We start from the raw sequence: 23211 nt of genomic DNA, 5'->3' as shown, positions 1-23211 counted from the left end.
GGGGGATTGCTGCAGGATTTCCTTACCCACCGTACCCAGGTGGCCCCTCTATCTAGAGCATGGCAAGAGGCCATAAGGAGTCTCCATAGGGAGACATAATCTACAGTGCTTATCCTCTACAACAATGTAAATACACATTTGATATGAACGCAGAGGGTTTACTCATTTGATTCCAACTGACTTTGATAAGAACTGCGTCTGTTCTATGAGCCTCGGCCCGTCTGAAGTCTCCGTACGGCGGCCGATCAAAGCCTCCGGTGTGTGCAGGCCGGCGAGAGGAGCACGCTCCTGATGTAAAAAGCCACGGTGTCATCGGTGCTCTGCATCTTGTTAGTGTCCTTAGATCCTGTTTGATGTGGAGAATTCTGATGCTATCTGTCACTCGTACACATGCATGCAGACTCGCACGCACACTTCAGAGCGATTGGTCGAGCTTTGTTGTTCAATTGAAGCCTCTGGCCAATGTTTAGAACAAAGGGTGATCAGGTTTACCTCTCTCTTGTTGATCTCGTGGCTGTTTGTTACTTGAGGCTTTGGTTGTGCATCATGTTGAAAAGATAATCATCTCGCTTTACTTTCTAGGTCATGATATCAATGAGCATTTGTGATGTTGAGTTTATAGCAGACCAATACTGTGTTTGGTGGTATTTAAAAAGTAATGAAGCTACTGTATGTGTCAGAATTATGAGCATGGCAAATGCAGCAGGGGATGGAAACATTATCAATGGATCTGGGGTACTCCGACCCAAACCACTGAGCATACTGAACTCCATGTATTACTGCGTATGATGGATACACATAAACACATAACAGGTCAGTGTTGCGTTTCTCCCCAGTGATGCTGGTCAAAGATAAAGCATCATTTAAAGGGGTCGGTTTACTCAAAACCAAAATAACGGTGAATGGAGTTGACCCAAAAGTCCCTCTCGAATGGAACTGGCCAATCATAGCGTAGCATCAGCCTGCACGAACCAGAGTTGTGCTCTGCTACATAGACTCTCATGCGATCTCTTATGGCTGGTTTTGTGGATTTGGAGCTAATCATGGTTAAATGTTGTGTAATGGTGATCACCTGGATAGGTTGGACTGAGTCATATGTTTTCTACGTAAAAACCTGTGAGGCTTACATTAGCAGAGTACGTTAGCACAGCATTAACTAGTGTTAGAACTTTTATGCTACGTTAACTCCTGAAGGTATACTTAATGTATACACGTGCTGCTTTTGTTTTTTAATGATTGTAACAGTGAATAAAGACCAACTTCCTTAATTTAATTGTTTTCTGTCTCAATCCCCACGTGATGTGGTGGTTCACTTTTGCACTGTGATCTGTATGCCTTAGCTTCTATCTTTCTCTTTTTACTAGTTTTCTATCATACTGGATATATCCTACAAACGCATATTGGGCACCGTTCTGTTCGCTTTTTTCTAAAATAATTCTATAGTTTTTTCAAAAAATGTGTATATTATGTATACAGGGAATGTAGTTAGTGACAGTGTGGGCTCTGACAGCTTGATGGAGTTCTGAAACTGTCTACCAATAAAAACTGTGTATTAGAGACCGGAACATACTGATTCTGAACCTTAAAATATATATTTTTTTATGTTTTTAAAATGTATTTTTTGTAATTTGGGTTTAGCCACCAAACTTTCTAATCACATGAAGTTCACTGAGATGTTGGAGGGGATTTTAACCTGAGACCCTTAGACAGTAATTGTGCTTTTTTCAGCGACCTCAGACTGCCCTGCCCAAAGAACTCAGACTCACTAATTCAGTACCATCTTTTAATTCAACTCTAAAATAAACTCTCAGAGACTTGCTTTTATGTAATTGCCTTTTGATCTTGCCAACTTTTAACCTTGTGTTATTTCCCTGTGCATTTTTTAAAATCTAATTTAATTTCCTAAAGTAACCTTTTCTTTTGATCATGTTTTCTATTTTTACATCTTCATTGTGTTTCATTCTTCATTAGTTTGTCTTTTATTATTTCATCCTTTTCTCTGTGCTTGCTCATTTCCTTATTATCTCTGCAAATAAGGTTACATTAATTTTGTTCCGTCTGGCTGATAGTTAGAGGGCACATCCCAAAAAGTTTTTAATTGGAACTTGCCGGAGACATCGAGATATGGCGCATATGCCAAAAAAGTTTCCTAGCATCCGGGTTTACTCCCGGGGTATTTGGCCCACTGAATTTGCGCAATAGTTTTTCTACAGATGGCTCCACCCGCTGGTCCACCTTGGCCCATAGATTTTACATTGTGAGGAAGTCAAAGATTTTTAAATCGCATTTTTTTGTGGGCTCGGAAATTTGCATTAAAAAGACGCATAATTGACCCTTTTTGCAGCTCCAGGTGTCCTGTCAACAGTTTAACAGAAGTCTCTTTTACAATGGTGGTCTATGGGGACATATTTTTCAATGTTCCTGACCTATAAGTCATTGAAGAATACTCCTTGCTTCCTGGATTTTTTGGCTCGAGCCAAAAGGCCAAGCCCGTCTCTACCCAAACTGATGTTCCACCATTTCTAGTTTTTTTACATAATTTAGTTGGATGAACCTGAAAAAAGTTGCAGTACAAGAATCCTTTAATTGGTTTCCAGATGGGCTATTGGACATTAATGCCATAACTCTAAAGGACGTCCTCCTGCAGCGAGCTCAGAGACTAAAAAGCGAAAAATTGAGACAAAGGCCAAATGAGCTGCTGAGTCTTTGCTGGAGTCTCTGTTTTGTGTCAGTTACATGTCGCTGTACAATCAGTTCCTGCCATCAGTCTCATCTTCCTCTTCCTCTGATGCACAGCGATGAAATAATGAACACAGTGGCAACACCCTTAGAGCAACTCATCCAACATGCTGTCCACCTCCAGTCCCCCATGACTGTTGGTTCATCATTAACAAATAAACTTAACCATGCTGCACTGCAGATAACAGACTCGTGACAGAGCAATGGGTAGAAAATTGCCTCACTGACGAAACAGATTCTTTGTCCAAGATAAAGTAAATGCTAGCAACGGCATGGCCTTGTATTGACATAACAGAGCAAACAGTTAGCATCCCGCTCAGTGTTGAGACAGAAATGTCACAATAGCTCCAGCACTAAGCATCGACTCCTGTCTGCATGAAGAGACCTCGCTGACCAAAGAGAGATGTAGGTTTGAACCGTTTACTGTGGGATCAAGAGTTAGACAAAGAATGCTGGTATTTCTTTCTGCTTTATCAGAATGGACACGTGTTGCTTGGTTAGCGATGTGTTTAGAAGGTCTAGGAACAGGAATATATATAGAGACAAACATAGTCGTGAGATAAGAGCTTATTGTTAATAAGAGACTGTAAAGCAGTGATTATGACCGTCAACGCTTTTATCATAGAGTTGATTTGTCAGTGTTTAGATCTGTTCGCTTTGCAAAACTACAACTTTCAGTGAATTGTGACTTTATCCATTTATTTTAGTCATTTTTTCACCTGTTTATGAATTACTTTTTGCTAAATATTTAAGCTGTTTATCAAGTATACTTTAAGCTAATTATTTCAGTTATTTACTCATTACTTTTAGCTAACTTTTTCATTTGTTCGACCATTACTTTCAGCATATTATCTCACCTGTTTATTCATCCTTTTTAGCTAATTATTTAATTAGTTTATTCATTACATTTAGCTAACTATTTCACCTGTTTATCCATCACTTTTAGCTGATTATTTAATTTGTTTATTCATTAGTTTAAGCTAATTATTTCCACTATTTATCAGTTACTTTTAGCTAATTATTTCTCATCCATTTCTTCAGCTGAGTATTTTAACCTTTGCTGCATTGCTTTTAGCTATTTCACCTGTTTGTCCATTGATTCTATGGCGTCTCAACAGTTTCCCTATTACCTTTATTTTAATGTTCTCTCTGAGCTAACTTTTTACACCATGTATCAATACTTTAACCCAACTTTTGGGTTACTATCTCTGCTAGCTTGCTAACTACTTTTCATACACTCGCCATATAAAAGTTTTACAACTGACAGACACTTAGAAGTCATCGTATTGTAGCTGCTAGTCTACTGGTTATTGTGACAAATTCACCAACCAGTTTATAATCTTGTGTGGAAGGTTGTTATTTTCCTCCTAAATGCAAATATGCATGGTAAGATTAACCCTGGGATACAAGTACCTCTGGTTAGGAATCTTTGTAGAGCATCATGCTACTCAAGAAACTTAAACGTCTAAATTGTTTAAACACGTAGGAATAGGATGTGGCTGGATTTTATGAGTGGTTGGCATGTGAAGTCGTAGATGCGTGTCTCCACAGACAGTATTACCACAATGACAGCAGCTTAGCGTTCCCTTGTCATCCCCTCCTTCACGTTGAGGTGACTGGTGTCCTCGTCCCGTGTTTCTCCTCCCATCTCCAGCCCTCCCCTGCTTCATAAGTCCATTCGCCCTTGACTGTTGGGCAATACACCATCTGCCAGCAGACACCGCACATGGACGGAGGGTATTAGCCATTATGTAACTCCCCCCCCCCCCATCACTTCTTCCCCTTTTATGAGCAAGCGTGTCCGAATAGTGGTGAGTGGAGGGAGATGTGACCCCTGAGGCCTCCGGTGATGAGCACTGATCCACCGGGTCTTGACACATTAAACGGTGGCTTGAGGAACTGCTCACTTAATAACACGGACAACCTCTGAGGCCTGACCTTTATCACCTGCGTGTCTCACACACACAAAAAATCTGATTGGATTTAAGGTTTGCTTTTTCTGGAGCTTTCAACCACATCTAATAGTTGACAGGGAGTCAGAAACAGTTAAAAGCTCCAGAAATAGCGTGTAAGTGGACCTTGAGTTAAGACTTTTATTTGTCAGAAACAATCTCCAGGGTCACGTGTGTAGTTTCACGTTCAAATTTTCTTGAATTGGACTTTTTTTTCTTATATTGTAAAGATTTTTATAATTATGAAGATTTATTTTATTCATAAAATAGTCATTGTTTGTATACATATTAAAATCCAGGCGAAAGTTGGTTCAGTCCAGGTTATAGACTATAAGAAGGGGATGTAGTCCACTGTGAAATTGTTCAAGTTCTAAAACGAAAACACGGACATAACCCCAACCGGACAACGCCCCAAAGTATACCCTGCTTTATGGTCTATTTTATTCTAAATTTGACCATAATTTACTAAATGATTTTTAGTCTCCTCTCTTCCGGCAGTGAGTTAACGGATACTGCTTAAGTTAGCTGAGGTTTTATAAACACGGGACGTCACACACACACTACACACTACACAGATATAACACTTAATATATAACACATCCTGAGCCCTGACGTTCAGTGACATGGCCCATTAATGGGAGGGCCAATTCAATTTCTCCCTTCCCTCTGTGGCAGCTTACAGTGACAGCCATGCATCATGCTTGCAAGCCACCAACTAGGAGCTTTATGTCCCGGAGAAAAACAGAACGAGAGGAACAGATTGGATTTCAGAAATGTAATGTATTTGTTAGTTTTATACAAATAGACTTCTGCAGAAGGATCTAAGTCCAGCCTTATCTGCATCCTCGGCCACAAAGTTTGATTTAAAAAATGGACACTGCATTATTAATGCACGATAGGAGGATAATATCTCTGAGAGACATGTATTTGATTGTGTTGAAAATGAGTGGAATATGGAGAATATTTTGAAAACTTGAAAACTGGCTATAAACATGGAGATTCATTTGTGTGACTCAGAGCATCAACTGTTCAGGGCCCTGAACAGTTTGCCTTTGGAACATGACCATGTGGTGGGTTTCCAAAATATATTCTCAAGAGCAATTGTTGAATAATATAAAACTTAACTACAACTGTTATTCCAAAATGTGTAGGATGAGACACCCCAGTCAAAAACAGTGTTTCATCAACTGGTCAACTTGATTCTATTTTGATATTTTCTGCTATTTTGCTTCCATAACATGTCTTCTTTCAGACTAGTGGAAAGAAAACATCCAAAATACACATTTAGATGTCTATTTTACTACTTTGTCTATTAGCTTCGTAGATTTCTCCTAAATTCACCAAAGTTTTAGAATATGCTTAATTTGCATATTTAACATTTCAGAAAAGGTGTTCTAAAAAATACTTTGTCTAAATGATATATAATAATATATAATAACTAATATATATTAGTTTAATTTCTTACCCTATTGAAAAAGAAAAAGACTGTCTGGATTACGTGTTTACATTCAAGATGTGTTTTGCAAATATGTTTGAGGTTTAACACCCTGTAATGTTTTCATTTAGTGCTGCCGTGGCTTTTTTTTTCTGAATGAACCATTGCCCGAGGCAATTAATAAAGACTGAATGAGATTGAGATTAAAATTGGTTTACATAAGAAGGAAAAGGATGCAGGTAATTGTTTTTGAAGGTGTAATTTCATACTGTGGTTCATTAAAGTGACTGATCCACTTAGATTTTACATTTAGTCATGTGTAAGGTCATGCTGTGCTGTATGCATGTATTTGTAGTATTGTTTTGTGTGTAGTATATACATCACACTGGGGTACAGTCTGATACTAGCCAATTATTGGGTAGAAGTATCTCAAAGAGACTTACCTTTTTGTTCAAAACCACGATGGCTTCTCCTGAAGAGGTTAGAGAAGATGCTGCTTTAGCATCAGTTATAGAACTGGAGAGTATTTCTTCACTTAAAGAAGAACGACATTGGGAGAAGATGTTTGATTGACAGATGGTTCTTCCAATCCCCTGCCAAGTATTCTTTTGAAAGTGCCTGCCCTTTTCCAAACTGTTTCCATTGACTGCTACTCAGATGGTTCTGTGTAAGAATCCATCTGCCACAGGTCAGGTTAGAAATGTAAAGAAAGAGTTTGAGGAAAATTTGGGATAAAAAGCAGAAAGAGAAGGATTAAAGGAGATGGACTGGATTTATAGATGTCAAATTAGAAATAAAATGTTCCTGAAAATAAGGAGAAATGTCTCTCTCTTCCACCAACGTTATAATTCTTACATAACCCCCAAGTTTTCTCTTTCGTCTAAAACACTCCCTGCTTTATATTATGGAGAGAACATCCTTCAGTATGGAAACTAATTTAATGATGTCCCGTCATGACAGCCAGTATGTGCTGTATAAAGGATATTGTGATTTGCCGTGCCATCAGGGTCAAACCTTAATTTTCTCCTCTAACCCATATGTCACCCTACAGTTTGACACAGTGTAATTCCCAGTACAGGGAGCCATCCTATCCCATGCATGTGTCATTGACTGTTACAAGGTCATTGTCAGCGCCCTTGTTGGTCCTCCACACGTGTGTCTACTTATGAATTGTGATTGTGTGGTCGACACTCACAGTGACGATCATATCAGCACTCTATATGATTAAAGAAGTGGATGTATACGTTCACACCGAGGCGGCTTAAGATCCCTACTAGGCTGTTTACACACCTCAGCTAATACTTAAGTGTTTTTGAAGGTTTCTATTGGTCGTCTAGTGACTCACTGAGATACAGATGGATGACAAATTAAAGGAAAAAACAAAATTAAGTGTCTTTGTACAGAGTTGAGCCAACAAATGATTATTTACACTCTTAGCAATAAAGGTGCCAACTAGAACCATATAGGGTTCTTCAGCTTGTCCCAGTAGGAGAACCCTTTTTGGTTCCTGGTAGAGCCTTTTATAAAGCCAGAATATTTAATAAAGGTTCTGCCTGGAACCCTTTCAGAGTGTTCTACTTCTTCTAGAACTCAACATAAAGTTTTATACCGAGACCCACCATAAAGCTGTGATCTGGTGTAATGGTTCCATAGAGAACCCTTCTAAAGGCGCTAACCCTCCCAAGGGGTTCTACCGAGAACCCTTTTATATTCCAATGGTTTCATATAGAACCCACCCCAGGGAGTTCTACAAATAACCTTTTTATGTTAAAAGGGTTTAACCTAGAACCCCCCATGGGTTCCTCATGATGTGGTGCAGTCCCACAACAGTCATGGTTCACAATCACAGTTTTTGGATATTTGGGCTGGGAGGATCTGGTAACACCTACACAATGAAAAGGGTTCTTAATTGAACCCGTGGTCTTACAAAGAACCCTTGAAAAACCTTCCAGTTCTGGGAAGAACCTCAGTCCTTCAGGAAGAACCCATTTGGAACCCTTATTTCTAAGGGAGTCTCCCAGTCTCTGTAAAATGGGATGTAAACACTTCCTTTTTTATCCATATTGCCTACTCTTGGGTGATACGTATGATTCACATCATTATTCATCAAACTGTTCTCTGTGCGGAGGGGTCTGTTTGTTCCTCCACTGATTTATTCAGGTTTTGTACCTACCCTATAAAAAGTCAACTGAGCGTGTTTTTGAGAGGCCTTTTGAGCCTTTTGACCTCATGATTGAAAACAAAGTTTTGTTTTGTCACATTCTGTTTTGTTTCTTTCCTTTTATTTTTCAGTTGAGGTTAAATCAATGAAAACTGACAGCCACGACAACAATAACTTCAAAGGTGGAAGGAAAAACAATTATAATTGCTGATTAATATTGACGTGGCAAAACCACAGGTGAGCTGTAAACAACGAATGGCTTTGCTTGACAGAGTGCAATCAATTTATTTTTCACAGGCAGTAAGCAACCAAGCAAAACTTATCCAACCATCGTATCTGAGCTGTATTAAAGATTTGAGCTGCGTCTTTGTCTTCTGGTGTTGTGTTGAACAAGGGAGCTTCTTCCTTGACCCTCTGCTTGGAATCTATTACTCATCCAGTTTCCCCAGAGGGATGAGTCACACTGCTCAACAAACAAAAACAAGGAAAGAGAGAGAGACCTTACGTAACATTTTAACTTAAACAACAGGCCACCGTTGTTCACTATTTTAAAACATCTTAGGGTTCATGAACAGCTGATTTATTCACAATTCTCCTGCTTGAAAGGTTTTGTTTTTTTGTCATCCAATGACATTTGGGCTTTTTTATGCCTCCACTCTGGCGACAGCCGTGGTTGGAAGCATCATGTTTTTGGGTTTCCATTCTCGTGAATGAACTATCTCAGGATACGCCTAGAGGGAATTTCTTTAAAATTTGACATAAACGTCCACCTGGACTTGAGGAGGAACTGATTAGATTCTGGTGGTTAAAGGTCAGAAGTCACTGTGACCTCATGTCCGTCCCTTTCTCGTGAATGCGATATCTCAGGTTTTCATTTATTTTCTTCAAATTTAGCACAAAAGTCCACTTGGACAAAGGGATGAACTATTTCGATTTTGAATGGCAAATTCCACTGTTACCTCACAAAACAATTTTTTTGCCATAAATAATTTGTATGGAAAATATGACAATTTCACACATATCCCATAGGATAAAATGACGAAGTGATGACATAATGGACAGACATGGATGTGAACTGCTACATGACTGGGTTGCTGATGCATATAACCATGAAGCACTAAACTAGTTTTATCATGTTCTAGTTGTTAAAAACTTTCTGGGTCGTTGGTGCTTCTGCTGCTGATATAACAGGAAGTAAACAGCTCTCCGCTAGTTTCCGGGGCCATCTTGTTGGCATGTTGTTATCAATGTGGCCATTTTTTTTCACCCTCAGGATGGTTTTGTTTTGTGTATAGCTTAAGGGTGTGTTTTGTGTTTACAGTAAAGTGGTGATGTGTGAAACAGACATACAATGTGCCATCTTCCTGGTATGAATAAAACAAACCAGAAAGCCATTCCATTTGTGGACAGTGAACAGGGGGAATAGAAGCAAGAGATGTTTTTCCCCAATGACACAGAGCCATCATGCACTTCCACCTCACAGCAGAATCTATACAGCAGATCCAGTGGCTGCTATTTTCACAGGGAATCCAGGCATGAAATGCGTTATGGAGCGTCATAATGAGTTGAGAGAAGTGCATTTCATGCAGATAAACATAACGGTGGCAGATATGTGATGGTGTGAATCATTTGGGTGAGCAAACACGATCTGCTGCAGCCCACCGTTGTTTTCAGCTTCTTTTTTTTCTCGCCGTATATTTACACATTTATCAATTCAAACATAAATAACAAACATCGTCGTTTCTCAGAATAGTAACCTGTGTACATAAATGCGCTAATGGCTCCATTTAATTATTTACCTGACTTTTTTTTTTCTCAACTTCACAGATCATGGAAGAATTGTATCATATATTTTACTCATAAAAACACAGAACAATAATACATATATTTTATCTTTGGAAAGCTTGATGATATTTTCTGTACATCTGTCCCTTCAAATTAAAGCATTTAGTGCACCAAAGTAGAGAGAGAGAAAGAGACTCGCTGTGGTTAAGATGTACAGTAGCAGGGTCTTTATCTCTAAACACAGTAGAGCGTGATGAATCCTCAAGGGCTTAACAAAGCTGTCATGTTTCCTTAACAGCTTCATCACTGTCTTCCTCCCATAGCTGTGAGGTATAAATGGGTCACAAGATATATGTTTGCAGAGCTGTACATCTCAGTAACTGCACACATGAACGCTTCAGCTGAGAATACAGACTGAGAAGAAAGTATTTTGGGTTTTAAAAGAGAAATGCATGGCTTCTCCACAGCTGCCGGTCAGATAAACTTCTCAAACATCTTCCCGTCACAATTAAATAAAGAGTTGCTGAAATCAGATTTTCATCGATTAATGCCTTTTGTGTCTCTCTCTCTCTGTTTCATCCAGTACAAACAAGTGGAGCAGTACATGTCGTTCCACAAACTACCGGCGGACTTCCGACAGAAAATCCATGACTACTACGAGCACAGATACCAAGGCAAGATGTTTGATGAAGAGAGCATCCTGGAGGAGCTTAATGAGCCTCTGCGCGAGGTATGAAAACACCCGAGCATCCACTGTAATGTGCTCATTCACCCACAAAGACACACACACACACACACACACACACACACACACACACACACACACACACACACACACACACACACACACACACACACACACACTTCTCAACTCTCACAGAGCAAGTGGACTGGAATAAATTAATTGTCATGCTCAGCTATTGTCCCCTTTTCTGAACAAAGAAGCCGTAATTTCCAGTCTTCTCTGTATTGACTTGCTTATTAACTGTTCTTTCAGAGTAACTGCACACTTAAACATGTTTTCAGCTATAAATGAAATGATATAACTGCACTGAAACACATCAGTGCGGTGTAGATATTGACCTTTCTAACCACATTTATAAAACCAAGTCTTACACGGCCAATTATTAGATAAAGTCGACTGTTTGGGTCTGATTTATGGAATAAAGTAAAAGAAAGTCGGAAAGACCGCCCTTCTGGCCTCTCCACACAGCGTCTATTGTTTTTCCATTTTCCATTTCCAATGTGTAGCATTAGCATCACAGAACAGCTCAAGCCTCTCCTTTTTGAGAACTGGAAATCGAGCTATCTGCACATTACAAAATCTGGTGATTCAGTGTTAATGATTGTTTATTTGGTGATAATAAGGTGCTTTTTTTTTTTTAGCTAAAACAAGAGTGTGTAGATGAAGCATTCATTTGTTTAGTTTTTCTCATTAGCGGCTAGCTAGTTTAACTTATGTTACCTGAAGTTCACAACAGTTTTCCTTGAAAAATAACTAGGTTTTAAAAGAAAGGAACAAATGGGTTTAAAGTAATTTTCACATGGACTCTATGTTACCACACAGCCGATAGTTGTTTTTCCTGCTGACAGTGAACACTGTTTACTGCAGTTTACAGTTAGCAAGGTCCTCTTCCTTCAAGGCCAGCTCAAAGTACACTTTAGGTAACAGAAAATGAAGAGAGAATTAGGGAGAATACTCAAAGCCAGGGTAAGGTAATTTAAAAAAAGTTGTTTTTATTATCTTATTATCTAACCCTTTTATATCAATAAACATTGTTCATTTTGACTGTGTATCAGGGCAATTGAAGGTAAAAAAAAAAAGAACAGAGGATTTCAGATTTTTTTCTTGCAAATTTATGACTTTATTTTATCAGAGAATATTTGAATTTCTCCCCTAAATGTGCAGGTTTTTTTAGGAATATAATCTCACTCCCACAGCTCTAAATTAATAATATTTTTTTTAACTAAAATGTCCATTAAACATTAGTTCCTTTTTCCAAATATAAAAAAATAAAATTTTCAAACCATCGTGTGTAGTTCTAGTTCTAGAAAGAGTTCTAGTTTTACAAGTTGGTTTTCCTGAAATGTCAATGCAGAACACCCTTAAAGCAAATGAAGCTAAATCTTATCACCTATTTTCCACAACTGATTGTTCCTTCCAATGTTGTAATTCATGCTGTATAACTTTTTAGCAATGGTGCACTGCTGCATGAAGTACAGATTAAGACTTTTATAGTGACACATGATTCACCGCTGTGTCCTGTTCAACTCTAGGAAATAGTCAACTTCAACTGCCGTAAGCTGGTGGCCTCCATGCCGCTGTTTGCCAATGCCGATCCCAACTTTGTGACAGCGATGCTGACCAAACTGAGGTTTGAAGTCTTCCAGCCTGCAGACTACATCATCAGAGAGGGCACCATCGGCAAGAAGATGTACTTCATCCAGCACGGGGTCGTCAGCGTGCTCACCAAAGGGAGCATCGGCATGAAGCTGATGGACGGATCCTACTTTGGAGGTATGTCGCTGTCTTTGTCACATCAGTTATTACTCTATTCTATTCTATTCTGTTCTTTTTAACAATTCTACAGTTCTCTTTTTTTTTTTTACATGCTGTTCTTTTCAATTCTTCTCTGTTCTAGTCTATTTTTTTGTTCTATTTTACTCTATTCTGCTCTGCTGTACTCTGTTCTGTTCCATCCATTTCAATTCAATGTGTCGTTATTGGGGGAAAAAACTAAAGTAAACAATGTTGCCAAAACATAAAAATAAATAGTTTTAAAAAGTACACAATAATATTAAAATGAATATACACAACCCTATGTTATTTTTCTATTCTGTTCCTTCCAACAGAGTATAATAGAATAAAAGTACTAAATATAAACAAACAAAATAGAATAGAACAGAACAGAAGCATCAAATAAAACATTTATGTCATGTTACACATTCTACTGCACACGTTCTATTCTTTCCTATTCTGTTCATGACATAATAGAATTGAACAGAACTGAATAAAATATAACAAGTGGATAGAACAGAACTATTTAATTCTAAAATTTCCAGGTATGAGTTAATCACACTTTTAGTTCCAATAGAATCCAGAAATATCACAGATGTGTGTTCACTATTTAAATAATAATTGTAGCTACAACCAGTTAAAGAAAAGACCGTGACATTTTACCTGGACTTCTTGTTCAGTCTTTACTTCCCCACTTTCCCAGTCTGTTGTTCCTCAGTGTCTGTTTAGAAACATGAGATGTCACACAAGCATGCACAAAAACACACCCACACATTTTTTTTAAAGTCTTGTGGGTTGATGCTTTTGACCACATTTTTAAACACCCGGTGTCCTCTGCAGCAGACCAGAGTTCACTGGCAGTAATGTTGATGAGCAGGCTACCCAGAGTGCCACGGACACAACGCACATGAACTTCCACATCACACATCCAATTAGTAACAGCTAATTAGCACAGTGGCGATGACGGGGGGCATTTGTTATGTCAAGCATAGATTGTTCAGAGATGTCGCTGCCACCAAGGCGGAAAATCACAGGTCTCTCTTCATACTTTAAAGCAGCAGTAGGCTTGGATTGGAGGGTCGACATGGTTTAACCACCTCAGAGTGGTGCAGTGTGTGTTTGTGGTAAAATCTCTCAATTAATAAGTAGACGGGGATGTCAGGCCGAACATGTGACTTTGCTCCAACTTAGTAGTGTTTAGATACGTGATTAGAAACACCAGGACCCAGATTTAAACATGTTATATTATTATTTATTATTCTGTAACATCACATGTTTCTTGGCTTGTACACATTTCTGTCAAACTCCATTATTATATTGAAACATTTAGAAAGAGACAGAGCTTTGCAGACTGGTTTCTATCACTGTAAATGCAGCTGAATCTGCAGCTTAGCCTTTGGCGCTTTTTTTTTTTTTTTTTTTTTAAACTGCTGTCTGAATGAACAATGCACACAACATTTGTCCAGCCACAGCCATCACACGCCTTAGCATTTAGTCAGTAAATAACTGCTAGATTGGATTTGTTGAAAATATTGGAAACAGTTGCACATCAGTCTGCACATATTTGTGTTGCTTCTGTTGTGACTTGTGAACTTACAAAGCTTGTAAGCTTGTAAAGCTGGTAAAGTCTTGTAATTAAAATAATTTATTTAGATGATAGTGCAGATGAAGAGCTTATGTAGTTAACTGATAATATGAACTGGCAAAGTTCAGAATCTAGAAGATTTGAATAAGGGAAATATTATGTTTATATGGGTACCAGAAACAGGAAAAGGAGTTTCCCTGTGAACATATCAGGCAATAAAACTGAAAAAGAGAATTATGGATATTGTATTTTATATGAACGGGAACAGGAAACAGTGCATCCCAGGCTAAAGGAGAAAGTTAAGGCATTCATAACTGCTAATATTCACTCTACCCATCCAGGATTTCTTTGTATTTTTCATCATATTTGAGGATGACATCTTGCCCTATCTACAAGCTCAAATGGTCACCCGGTGGTTTGAACAGCTCTTTAATGCAGCCACAGTGGTTTCATTAAATATATTATTCTCTCCTGGCACATTCCACTAATGATGCTAGCAATATGTTAATGCTTGTGTTATGTACTGTATAAGCAGAAAGATCCCAAGTGACAATTTATGAAAGGACGTCTGGGGCTCCTTGTGGATTCTGAGGAGAGTTTTTTCACAACTCTTACTAAATTGGATCATCTATAATGTTTAAAACTTTTCAAACAGGACTGGACGAAACCAATGGAAGAAAGAAAACTCACCAAATGTATTACTAGACAATAATGCTATTACTACACGTCATTATTCTCGCTAAAGGAGGTCATACAGTACATCACCCCACAGCTTTACCTCCATTACAGCAGCTCATGCAGTAGAGCATCTCTCCATCTATAAGTGTAGGCTATTAATCATTCATCTGGAGAGGACCTATAAATCCTTAATCAGATAGGCAGAAAACATGGTCACACTCAAGGTCACACTTAAATAATCTCTGAATAAGAAACAGCTGTATCGTGACTCATGGTGAGAGATTGAATGTGGGTGTATGTGAATGTACTATATGTACAGTATTTGCTTTAAAGAGACAGTGCAGTGTTTATATGCAAAGGAGGAAACACTAATAATATCTGGCAGTTGTGGCCTAGATCCTTTCCTTATGGCTAATCTTACTATTTTTTTTGCCTTAAAGCTACAATTGGTAACTATTATAAAAATAAAGTTTTGTCATATTTGCTCAGACTGTCACTATATCCTGGCAGAAGTACATGAGATAGCTAATCAGAGATCAGTGGTTTCTCCACCAATCAGCCCTGAGGAGTCTCTAACTTCAAAAGCTCTGCTGGGAGTGATTGACAGCTGCGATGGAGTCTCCTCGGCTCTGATTGGTTGTTTTCCTTTGTGCGCGGTAGAATCTGGCAAACGCCATATGGAGCACTTAAAGGAGTTTTTCACATATTATCTGTCTCATGTACTTCTGCCAGGATATAGTGACAAAAAGTATTTTTTTTTATAAAAGTTATCAACTGTAGCTTTAAAAGGATTGACATTTTGGGAAATGCACTTATCTGCGTTCTTATCAGGATATATATGAGAAGATTAATACAACTCTTGTGTCTATACTGTAAATATGAATCTAGAGATAGCAAAAGGTTAGCTTAGCATAATGAGTGGAAACGGGGAAACAGCGTTTGTCATCTAACTTGACAAAAAAGCAAATCAGCTTATTTTCCTAAATGAAACTAGTTCGCTAATGAACACCTACAGAAAGCTATGCTTGTTATATTTGTATTCCTTTTTAAAGACATGCATAAATATGTGTGTCAGTGTTTGCAAATTTCCTACAATTCCTGGTTTGTTTTCTATGTGCAGCGCCTCGTTTGCAGCTCGACATGCATAGGGTCACAGTATAGTGCCCCTATGCATGTCCTTAATGGAGTCTCCTCGCATTTTCGTTATCTTTCTCCCCTTTTTTCCCCACAGAGGGTCAGAGGAGATCGACCTTTCAGGCATGAGAATAAAAAAGGAGGGCATACGGTTGTCAAGACAACAGTCAGCCCCGGCCCGTAGAAGAAGAGGACAGCTAGAGAGCTAAAGATACTAGGGGAAGGTGGAACAACTGAATGTAATGAAGCTTAGCCGCACTTCTCCAAATATAGAGTGTGCTTCCTTCACACAGCTGCCAGGGCTGGAGGAAAAACTCCTGTCAGTTTGTCAGACTGGCTGCACCCAACATCTGCCTGCATAAACCACTGTCATTCTGGACACATATAAGCTCAAAACCTATTTCAGACTACTCAACAAATCTCTCCTTTTATATAATACCGCTGTTCTTTTCTCTATCACCGTCTGACACCTAGAAATCTGTCAGTCTGTGACCTGACCGTCTCTTGTCTGCCGTCTCTTTCCCCTCACCAGAGATCTGCCTGCTGACCCGAGGCAGACGGACGGCCAGCGTGCGAGCGGACACCTACTGTCGCCTGTACTCTCTCTCCGTGGACAATTTCAACGAGGTGCTGGAGGAGTATCCCATGATGAGGAGGGCCTTTGAGACGGTTGCCATTGACAGATTGGACAGGATAGGTAAGACTGCCACCTGGTTTGGTAAACTGCACCATGGGAGTGAACTTTATTTGATATTGTTAGACAGTTAATTATCATATAGCATAATAGTGTTGTTTGGTGGGTAAAGGTGTCCAAATATTTTTTAGCTTTACCAAAGATTTCATATGGTTTTGATCTTCTTTTGTTTATTGTTTTTGGTTCATTTGGGCAGAAGTGAGCAGCGCCTTTCAAACTCAGATGCATACTAATATCCTTTTTCACCAAAATAGGATAAGATAAAATAAGATAATCCTTTATTATTCCCACAGCAGGGAAATTTGCAATTAAATCAACCCAAAAAATATATGAATTAAAACTTTGCACATATACTGTATGCAGTTTTCTTTAACACGGGAAAACCAGCAAAAAAAAAAGCAATAGACCCTTTTCCCATTGCTAGTAGATGAGTAACCCCTCTGTTTTTTTCTCTTCTGGTGTGTCACGTTTGACGTTACGAAACACTTGAAAACAGGTTAAATAAACCTTTAACTGTTATGGTGGTTACTTTTATTTAGTTTCTGTCAAGTTTCGTTGATCAGTGAGGTAAAACTACTGATGTCTGACTGGAGTCTGGTGGCTTTGGGCAGAGCATATTCATTGTATGTTTTTTTACGTTAATAAATCATAATAATTGTCCAAATCATCTTTCCATCCAGACCTTATTTATGGGTGATTTAGTCGTGGATAACTGTCATTACGCCTCACTGATTAAAGCCACAGGTATGCTGTCTTGTCTCCATAAGCATATGAGTCATTCATAGGATGAATTGAAGCAGAAGGAAAATGTATTCATTCATTAGCTTGATGTCTCTGTCAAAACATTGTGCTATCTGACAGCTGTGATTCTTTGAACGAATATTTCTAAGTAGGACGATGTGTGCGGTGGAGGAAAGGAGTCAATGGTGAAGATTATTAAAAATAATTTTGTTATCTAGTTTCTTCAGACATAATCTGTTGTGGAAATTGATAGCTTCCAGTGTATTTTTGACATTTTGAAAACAGGTATTTAACATGTGTGACACTTGTTAATATCATGGCAGAAACCACTGAGCAATAGGAGTTGTTTTGTACCTCTGTGCTCTCTCTAGATTGAAACTGATTTGTTTGATTTGCACACAAACATGCACAGAGACTGTTTTGTCGTAGCCAACCCTTGGGATCCCCTTGTTTAGGAGTAAACAAAAACATGTGTTTCTTCACCATGCAAATAACTTTCCCATCCCATCATGCCACCCTGAGGTCAGCAGTGCTGCGAATGTCACATCCCCCTGTCACATGAACACACTTCACATGTTTACAAAAGCCCTGCTTCTGCCACCTGCCAGCTGTTGCCATAGCAGCCAGATTCCACACATGAGCAGCATTCACTCAGCAGGCTCACATATTTGGGGAGGAGGCTAACGTGTCTGCTTCAGGACCAAACCCCCGACCAAATATTCCCACTGGGCTCCATATGCACTCGATGAATATTATAATAATGTGTTCTTTTGTTTGTCATCAGTGTTTGTTAGAAAAGGCATCTGGATCGTATACAGTGAGGGCTATCAGAACCCATGTTAAGAATATGTTATATAAAATACAGACCTGTAAATAATGACAAAGGCTTTGTTCCTTTCAAGTGTAAAGAGAGACTGTTGGATGCATCTCCATAAAACATCAATCAAATCTTTTTGTTCCATCACATTTAAGATTTATTTTGTTGGCGTCTGTGACCAGGAGTGCTATTTTAGGATCAGTTCAGCCTGACAGACCATAATTACTCTCGTTTTTTGATGGAGCCAGGCTTGCTCCAGCATCTATTTTTATAAAAACAGACTCTGACCTGTGACCATTCCTACATAGAGACGGCTTATCCCTTGTCCATTGTGTTCATACCCTTAATGCATCCCATTGTAAACACAGTGTGACATAAGGTCAGCAGAATAAGATTTACGTGGGATGGTGGTGTAACTTTATAATGAATAGCAGGCTCTGTAATGAGCTAGTGATAATGATTTAGTAAGATTAACATATGATTGGATAAAGCTACACATTTGAAAGTTGCTTGCAGCTGCTCTATAAAAGCAGCGCTATTAGTGGATTTAATAGACCATGAATGTAATGGTTTTTGTGTAAATATATTGAACATTGAATGACAACAGTCTTTTTATTAAAATGTCTAGATGGTCTAAATACGCCTTAATTTAGCGCAAAGATTTCAAAAGTGGCATACAACAAAAAATAACTTGAAAAAAGTTAATTTCACGCCCTGCAACTGATGCAACCCGTGTGATTTTTGCGAGAGAGGCAGCTTTTGCTTACCAACTGCTTCAATGTGTTATGACCTCTAAATATGGGGTGGCTTTGGCTCAGAGGTAGAGCGGGTCGTCCTTCAATCAGACGATTTAAGCGGTTCGATCCCCGGCTCCTCAAGTCTATGTCGATGTATCCTTGGGCAAAACACTTTACTCCAAAGTGCTACTGAAGGCTGTCCCACGGTGTGTGAATGGTTAACTGTCATCAGGTATGAATGGATGTGAATGGGTGAATGACTTGTAGTGTTAAAGCGCTTTCAATGGTCGAAAGACTAGAAAGGCATCAAAACCCCAAAGCTCAGACAACCTGTGTGACAGAGAGTTATTGTGCTTTGATGTCCCTATAGCACCTTTTTGCAATCCATGACTCCCCAAGATGGACCAAAGTCTAGGTTGGTGCTACCTCTGTATCTGTTACTCGCTTCCTCAGGAGGCAGTGTACTAAGAACCCCGTCATATCCAAGATGAAGACCCAAAGGTGCTCCTTGAAGAACTCTCTCAACCTTATTTCAGGGCTTTTCCAGGCCAGTGGGTATTCTTCTTCTGCCTCCTCGCTCTAAACTGAGAGGGGACATCGTCTCCGAGCCTCCACTGTCTGTGTTCGGTCCACAGATTGAACCCATCCAGAATGTCAGGAGGGCGCAGGAGTCACCACAGTCTGGATCTCCTCCCGTTCTCCACCTTCTGGCAGTGCGTCTGCTTCCTTCTGGCCAGTTCATCACCCACCTTTTTGACCTCTATGCTACATGGGTATCACTCAGCCTGTTGTGCTGACTAACTAGCTTTCTTGCCAGCTCTCTTGATCGCCCACTGCATCAGAGAACCACGCAGTGTCAGCAGTGCTGAAGAGCTATATGAACTTCTCAAGTTGCCTCCATGCACATGCTCACTTCTCTACATGCCCATCCATGTTCGTCTTCCCCCTCAAGGTACAGCAGACGGTGGGTCATCTGGGTGCAGCCAAGAGCAAGCAATCAGCTGCAACCTTCTTCCCAATCAGAATTTGTTGAGCAGATAGCGACCCTATGACTGGGATTTCAGCATCATCGTCATCATCGGCTGGCAACTATTCCAACATTTCACCCCTCCCATGGGCTCGGTGCATGCTTGGGTACAGTCAGAATGCCAACCCCATTCCTTCCAATGGAAAAAATCCAGTAAAAAATGTATGAAAGTGGTGGTTGCCAAACAAATTAGAGCATCCGTCAAGGAAAAATCTTTTCTTCTCCTACTTCATCATCTGAACCTCAGTCGGGGTTAAAGTGTGGAGAGGTTGATATGCGTTGAACACTGAGGGGCAACCCATGTGATTTTTAACTAATTAAAAGAGACAGCTGACATATTGAGTGTGTGTGTTTGCCTCAACTTGCCATTAGTTACCTCTCTTCACATGTCAAAGCAATTGATTCCCTGGTTAGACAGAATCATTCCCCAAATCTTTTTTCATCAAGAGCAGACATGTCTCTGTTTGCTTCCCCCGTCACCCTTACTGGTCATTACGTCAGAGAGGGGGTACTTGTAAATTACAACTCTCAGTGGGTTTCAGATGCTGCAGTCTCTAAAACTCTCATCTTACTTCCATGACAGCGTTGCGAAAACCCCAGGGGTTTGAACCTCATCACTTGTGTGACGCACACTCTGTTTTTTCTTTTTGTTTCTCCCTGCCCCAGCCTGTGATGAACGATGTGAGATTAGATGATTCTCTCACAAACTCCCCTCCCGTGACGTCTCTATATGCCATTACTCTGCCTGGTTATAGACATGCAACACGCACTAAGTGGGATCCAGTCGACATTTAGCTGAAACCAGGCTAATTACATTTTCAATTAAATTTTATTCGTACAGCTCAATATCGCAAATCACAAATTTGCCTCAGAGGGCTTCACAATCATCCTCTGTTCTTGTACCCTCTCATTGGATAAGGAAATATTTCCCAGAAACAGTGAAATGGATAAGCAACTGAGGAGGGATGTCTCTTGCAGGATGGGCAGAAGTGGGAGGGAATCTACAAACTTCCTCCTCTAGACTATCAGAGCGTCAGAAAGAAACTTGGACTTGCCGTTTTAGTCTTAAGTGTGCTCTTCCAAGAGGCTTCATCAGTTTTACTCACTGCTGAGAGGTCACAAGCATTAACATCTCATTCCCAATCTTGATGTCACATGAGAGTTGTTTAGATCACATGTGAGCTGTGTAGGTGGTGCGGCCCACATATCCTTCATCAGTGTCACTTGAATTTTCTTGTGAAATGAAGCTGCTAACTAATTTCACTGGAAAAGAGCTGCCAACACTGGGCTTGGTTTACGGTTGGATCATTTCTAAAATCTTGCTTGCTGGTTTTCCAAAAATACCAGCTTTAAGGTTTGAGATTGTGTAAAAAATATTCTGAGTCCTGATCAGAAGAGGTTGGTTTGTTGCGTCTCCTTGATGTATACTGCAGGTCTGTGCATTGCTTGTTGCATTACATACAGTGCATGCCAAGCACCAGCCATGTGCAGGTACACACACACACACACACACACACACACACACACACACACACACACACACACACACACACACACACACACACACACACACACACACACACACACACACACACACACAAGAACCAATGCATCATCGCATCACTCAAAGGTAGTACATCCACAGACATAGAGGCATAAATAAACAATACTTGTGCACAGACAGATATGCTCTCTCTCTCTCACAATGTCAGAATTGAGGTACCTGCAAAAACACTTTCCCCATATCCTCATTTCAAAATATAATGCTCTCTGTCTCTTTCTATATATTTGTGTGTGTGTGTGTGTGTGTGTGTGTGTGTGTGTGTGTGTGTGTGTGTGTGTGTGTGTGTGTGTGTGTGTGTGTGTGTGTGTGTGTGTGTGTGTGTGTGTGTGTGTTTTGTCAGTTTGTCAGTGATGGATTTTGTGCGTGGAGAAAATGTCAGATAGGTATTATTATATATAGGCTACTATAGCCACCATAGCCAGGAATAGAATAAAGGATGACGGTAAACAGTGAAACTGTTATTTCTGTGTCTAGTAAAAAATGACGGAAGGATAATACTGGGGAAACTTTTCTTGAAAAACTTTTTTTCTGTCTCCTTGTCATTGCAGGCAAAAAGAACTCAATCCTGATGCACAAAGTCCAGCATGATCTGAACTCGGGTGTTTTCAACAACCGGGAGAACGAGATGATCCAGGAGATCGTTAAATATGATCGGGAGATGGTCCAGCAAGTTGATTTGCCGCGACCGCGGGCCATGTCCATGACACCTCCTCTCCAAGGAGGGATCTTTAACTCTCCACAACATCCCCAGAGTTCAGCGATCGGCACTCTGCAGCAGGCCGTAGCCATGAACTTTTGTGCCCCCTTGCAAGGGAACTTAACGGGAGCGGGGAGCCTGCAGTCCCCCTTGATGGTGAGGAGGTTCCAGGTGATGGAGAGTGTTTCCAGCCCTGTTTCAGCCTCCCCGCTGCAGTCTCAGTTCCTCGCTTCTGGTGCCTTCGCTCCCGTCATGTCCAGCCCTCCTGTCCAGAGTCCGCTGGCGATTGGAGGACGGTCATTCCAGTATGGATCCGGCGCCCTGGCTGGTCCCACCTCAGGGTCCCAGCTTTCTCTAGTCCAGCAGCACATGGCCAGCCCTGCACACCAGCCCAGCACACACAAGAGTACTCATTCTTTGCAAATGGGCAGTTTGAGCCAAGACGCCAGGGCACTGTCGGCCTCTCAGCCCTCACTGCCTCAAGAGGGGGCGCAACCAGGTGCCCCTAGTCCCCCCAGTCCACACGAGTCTCCTCCACCTCCATTGGACCCCCTCAGACCCCAGCAGGTCACACAGGCTCCCGGAGCGCTATACCACATAGGGTGGTGCTGCCCCATCAGATGTCCGTGGGGTCCTTCCCCGTTGTGTCCCTGCCTGGTTCTATGCAGGGTTTTGGGGCTGGTGCAGGGCTGGCAGTAGGGGGTGCAGGAACAGGTCTGGGGGACTCGGGACTACCCAAGAAAGACTCTATAGTGAGCCTTCCTGAGACAGACCACATCAAAATCAGATCAAGGCTATCCTCAAACTTGTGATCGAAATTAAACTCTTGTATGGGAGTGACTCAACGACGGGCTGGACTGCAGGAACATTTGGGGGGGGGGGGATTTCTCTCTTTTCTCTCTCTACTCCAGTTTGACTATCCGAATGTATGAATGTTGAGTGATTGA

At 40.3% G+C, this 23211-nt stretch overlaps 1 protein-coding gene across 1 annotated transcript in view; it reads left to right on the top strand.

Annotated features, from left to right (window-relative positions):
- Positions 1 to 23076, top strand: part of hcn2b (hyperpolarization activated cyclic nucleotide-gated potassium channel 2b) — a 46149-nt gene extending 23073 nt beyond the window's left edge. The window contains 5 exon segments of the mRNA XM_054603073.1: positions 10656 to 10802; positions 12350 to 12590; positions 16520 to 16684; positions 22116 to 22778; positions 22781 to 23076. Of these exon segments, the coding sequence (XP_054459048.1) occupies positions 10656 to 10802; positions 12350 to 12590; positions 16520 to 16684; positions 22116 to 22778; positions 22781 to 23076 (1512 nt within the window).
- Positions 23077 to 23211: the final 135 nt, after the last annotated feature.

This window comes from Anoplopoma fimbria, chromosome 8 (genome assembly GCF_027596085.1).
Source record: "Anoplopoma fimbria isolate UVic2021 breed Golden Eagle Sablefish chromosome 8, Afim_UVic_2022, whole genome shotgun sequence".
Lineage (NCBI taxonomy): Eukaryota > Metazoa > Chordata > Actinopteri > Perciformes > Anoplopomatidae > Anoplopoma > Anoplopoma fimbria.
This window is presented reverse-complemented; position numbering and strand designations above follow the sequence as displayed.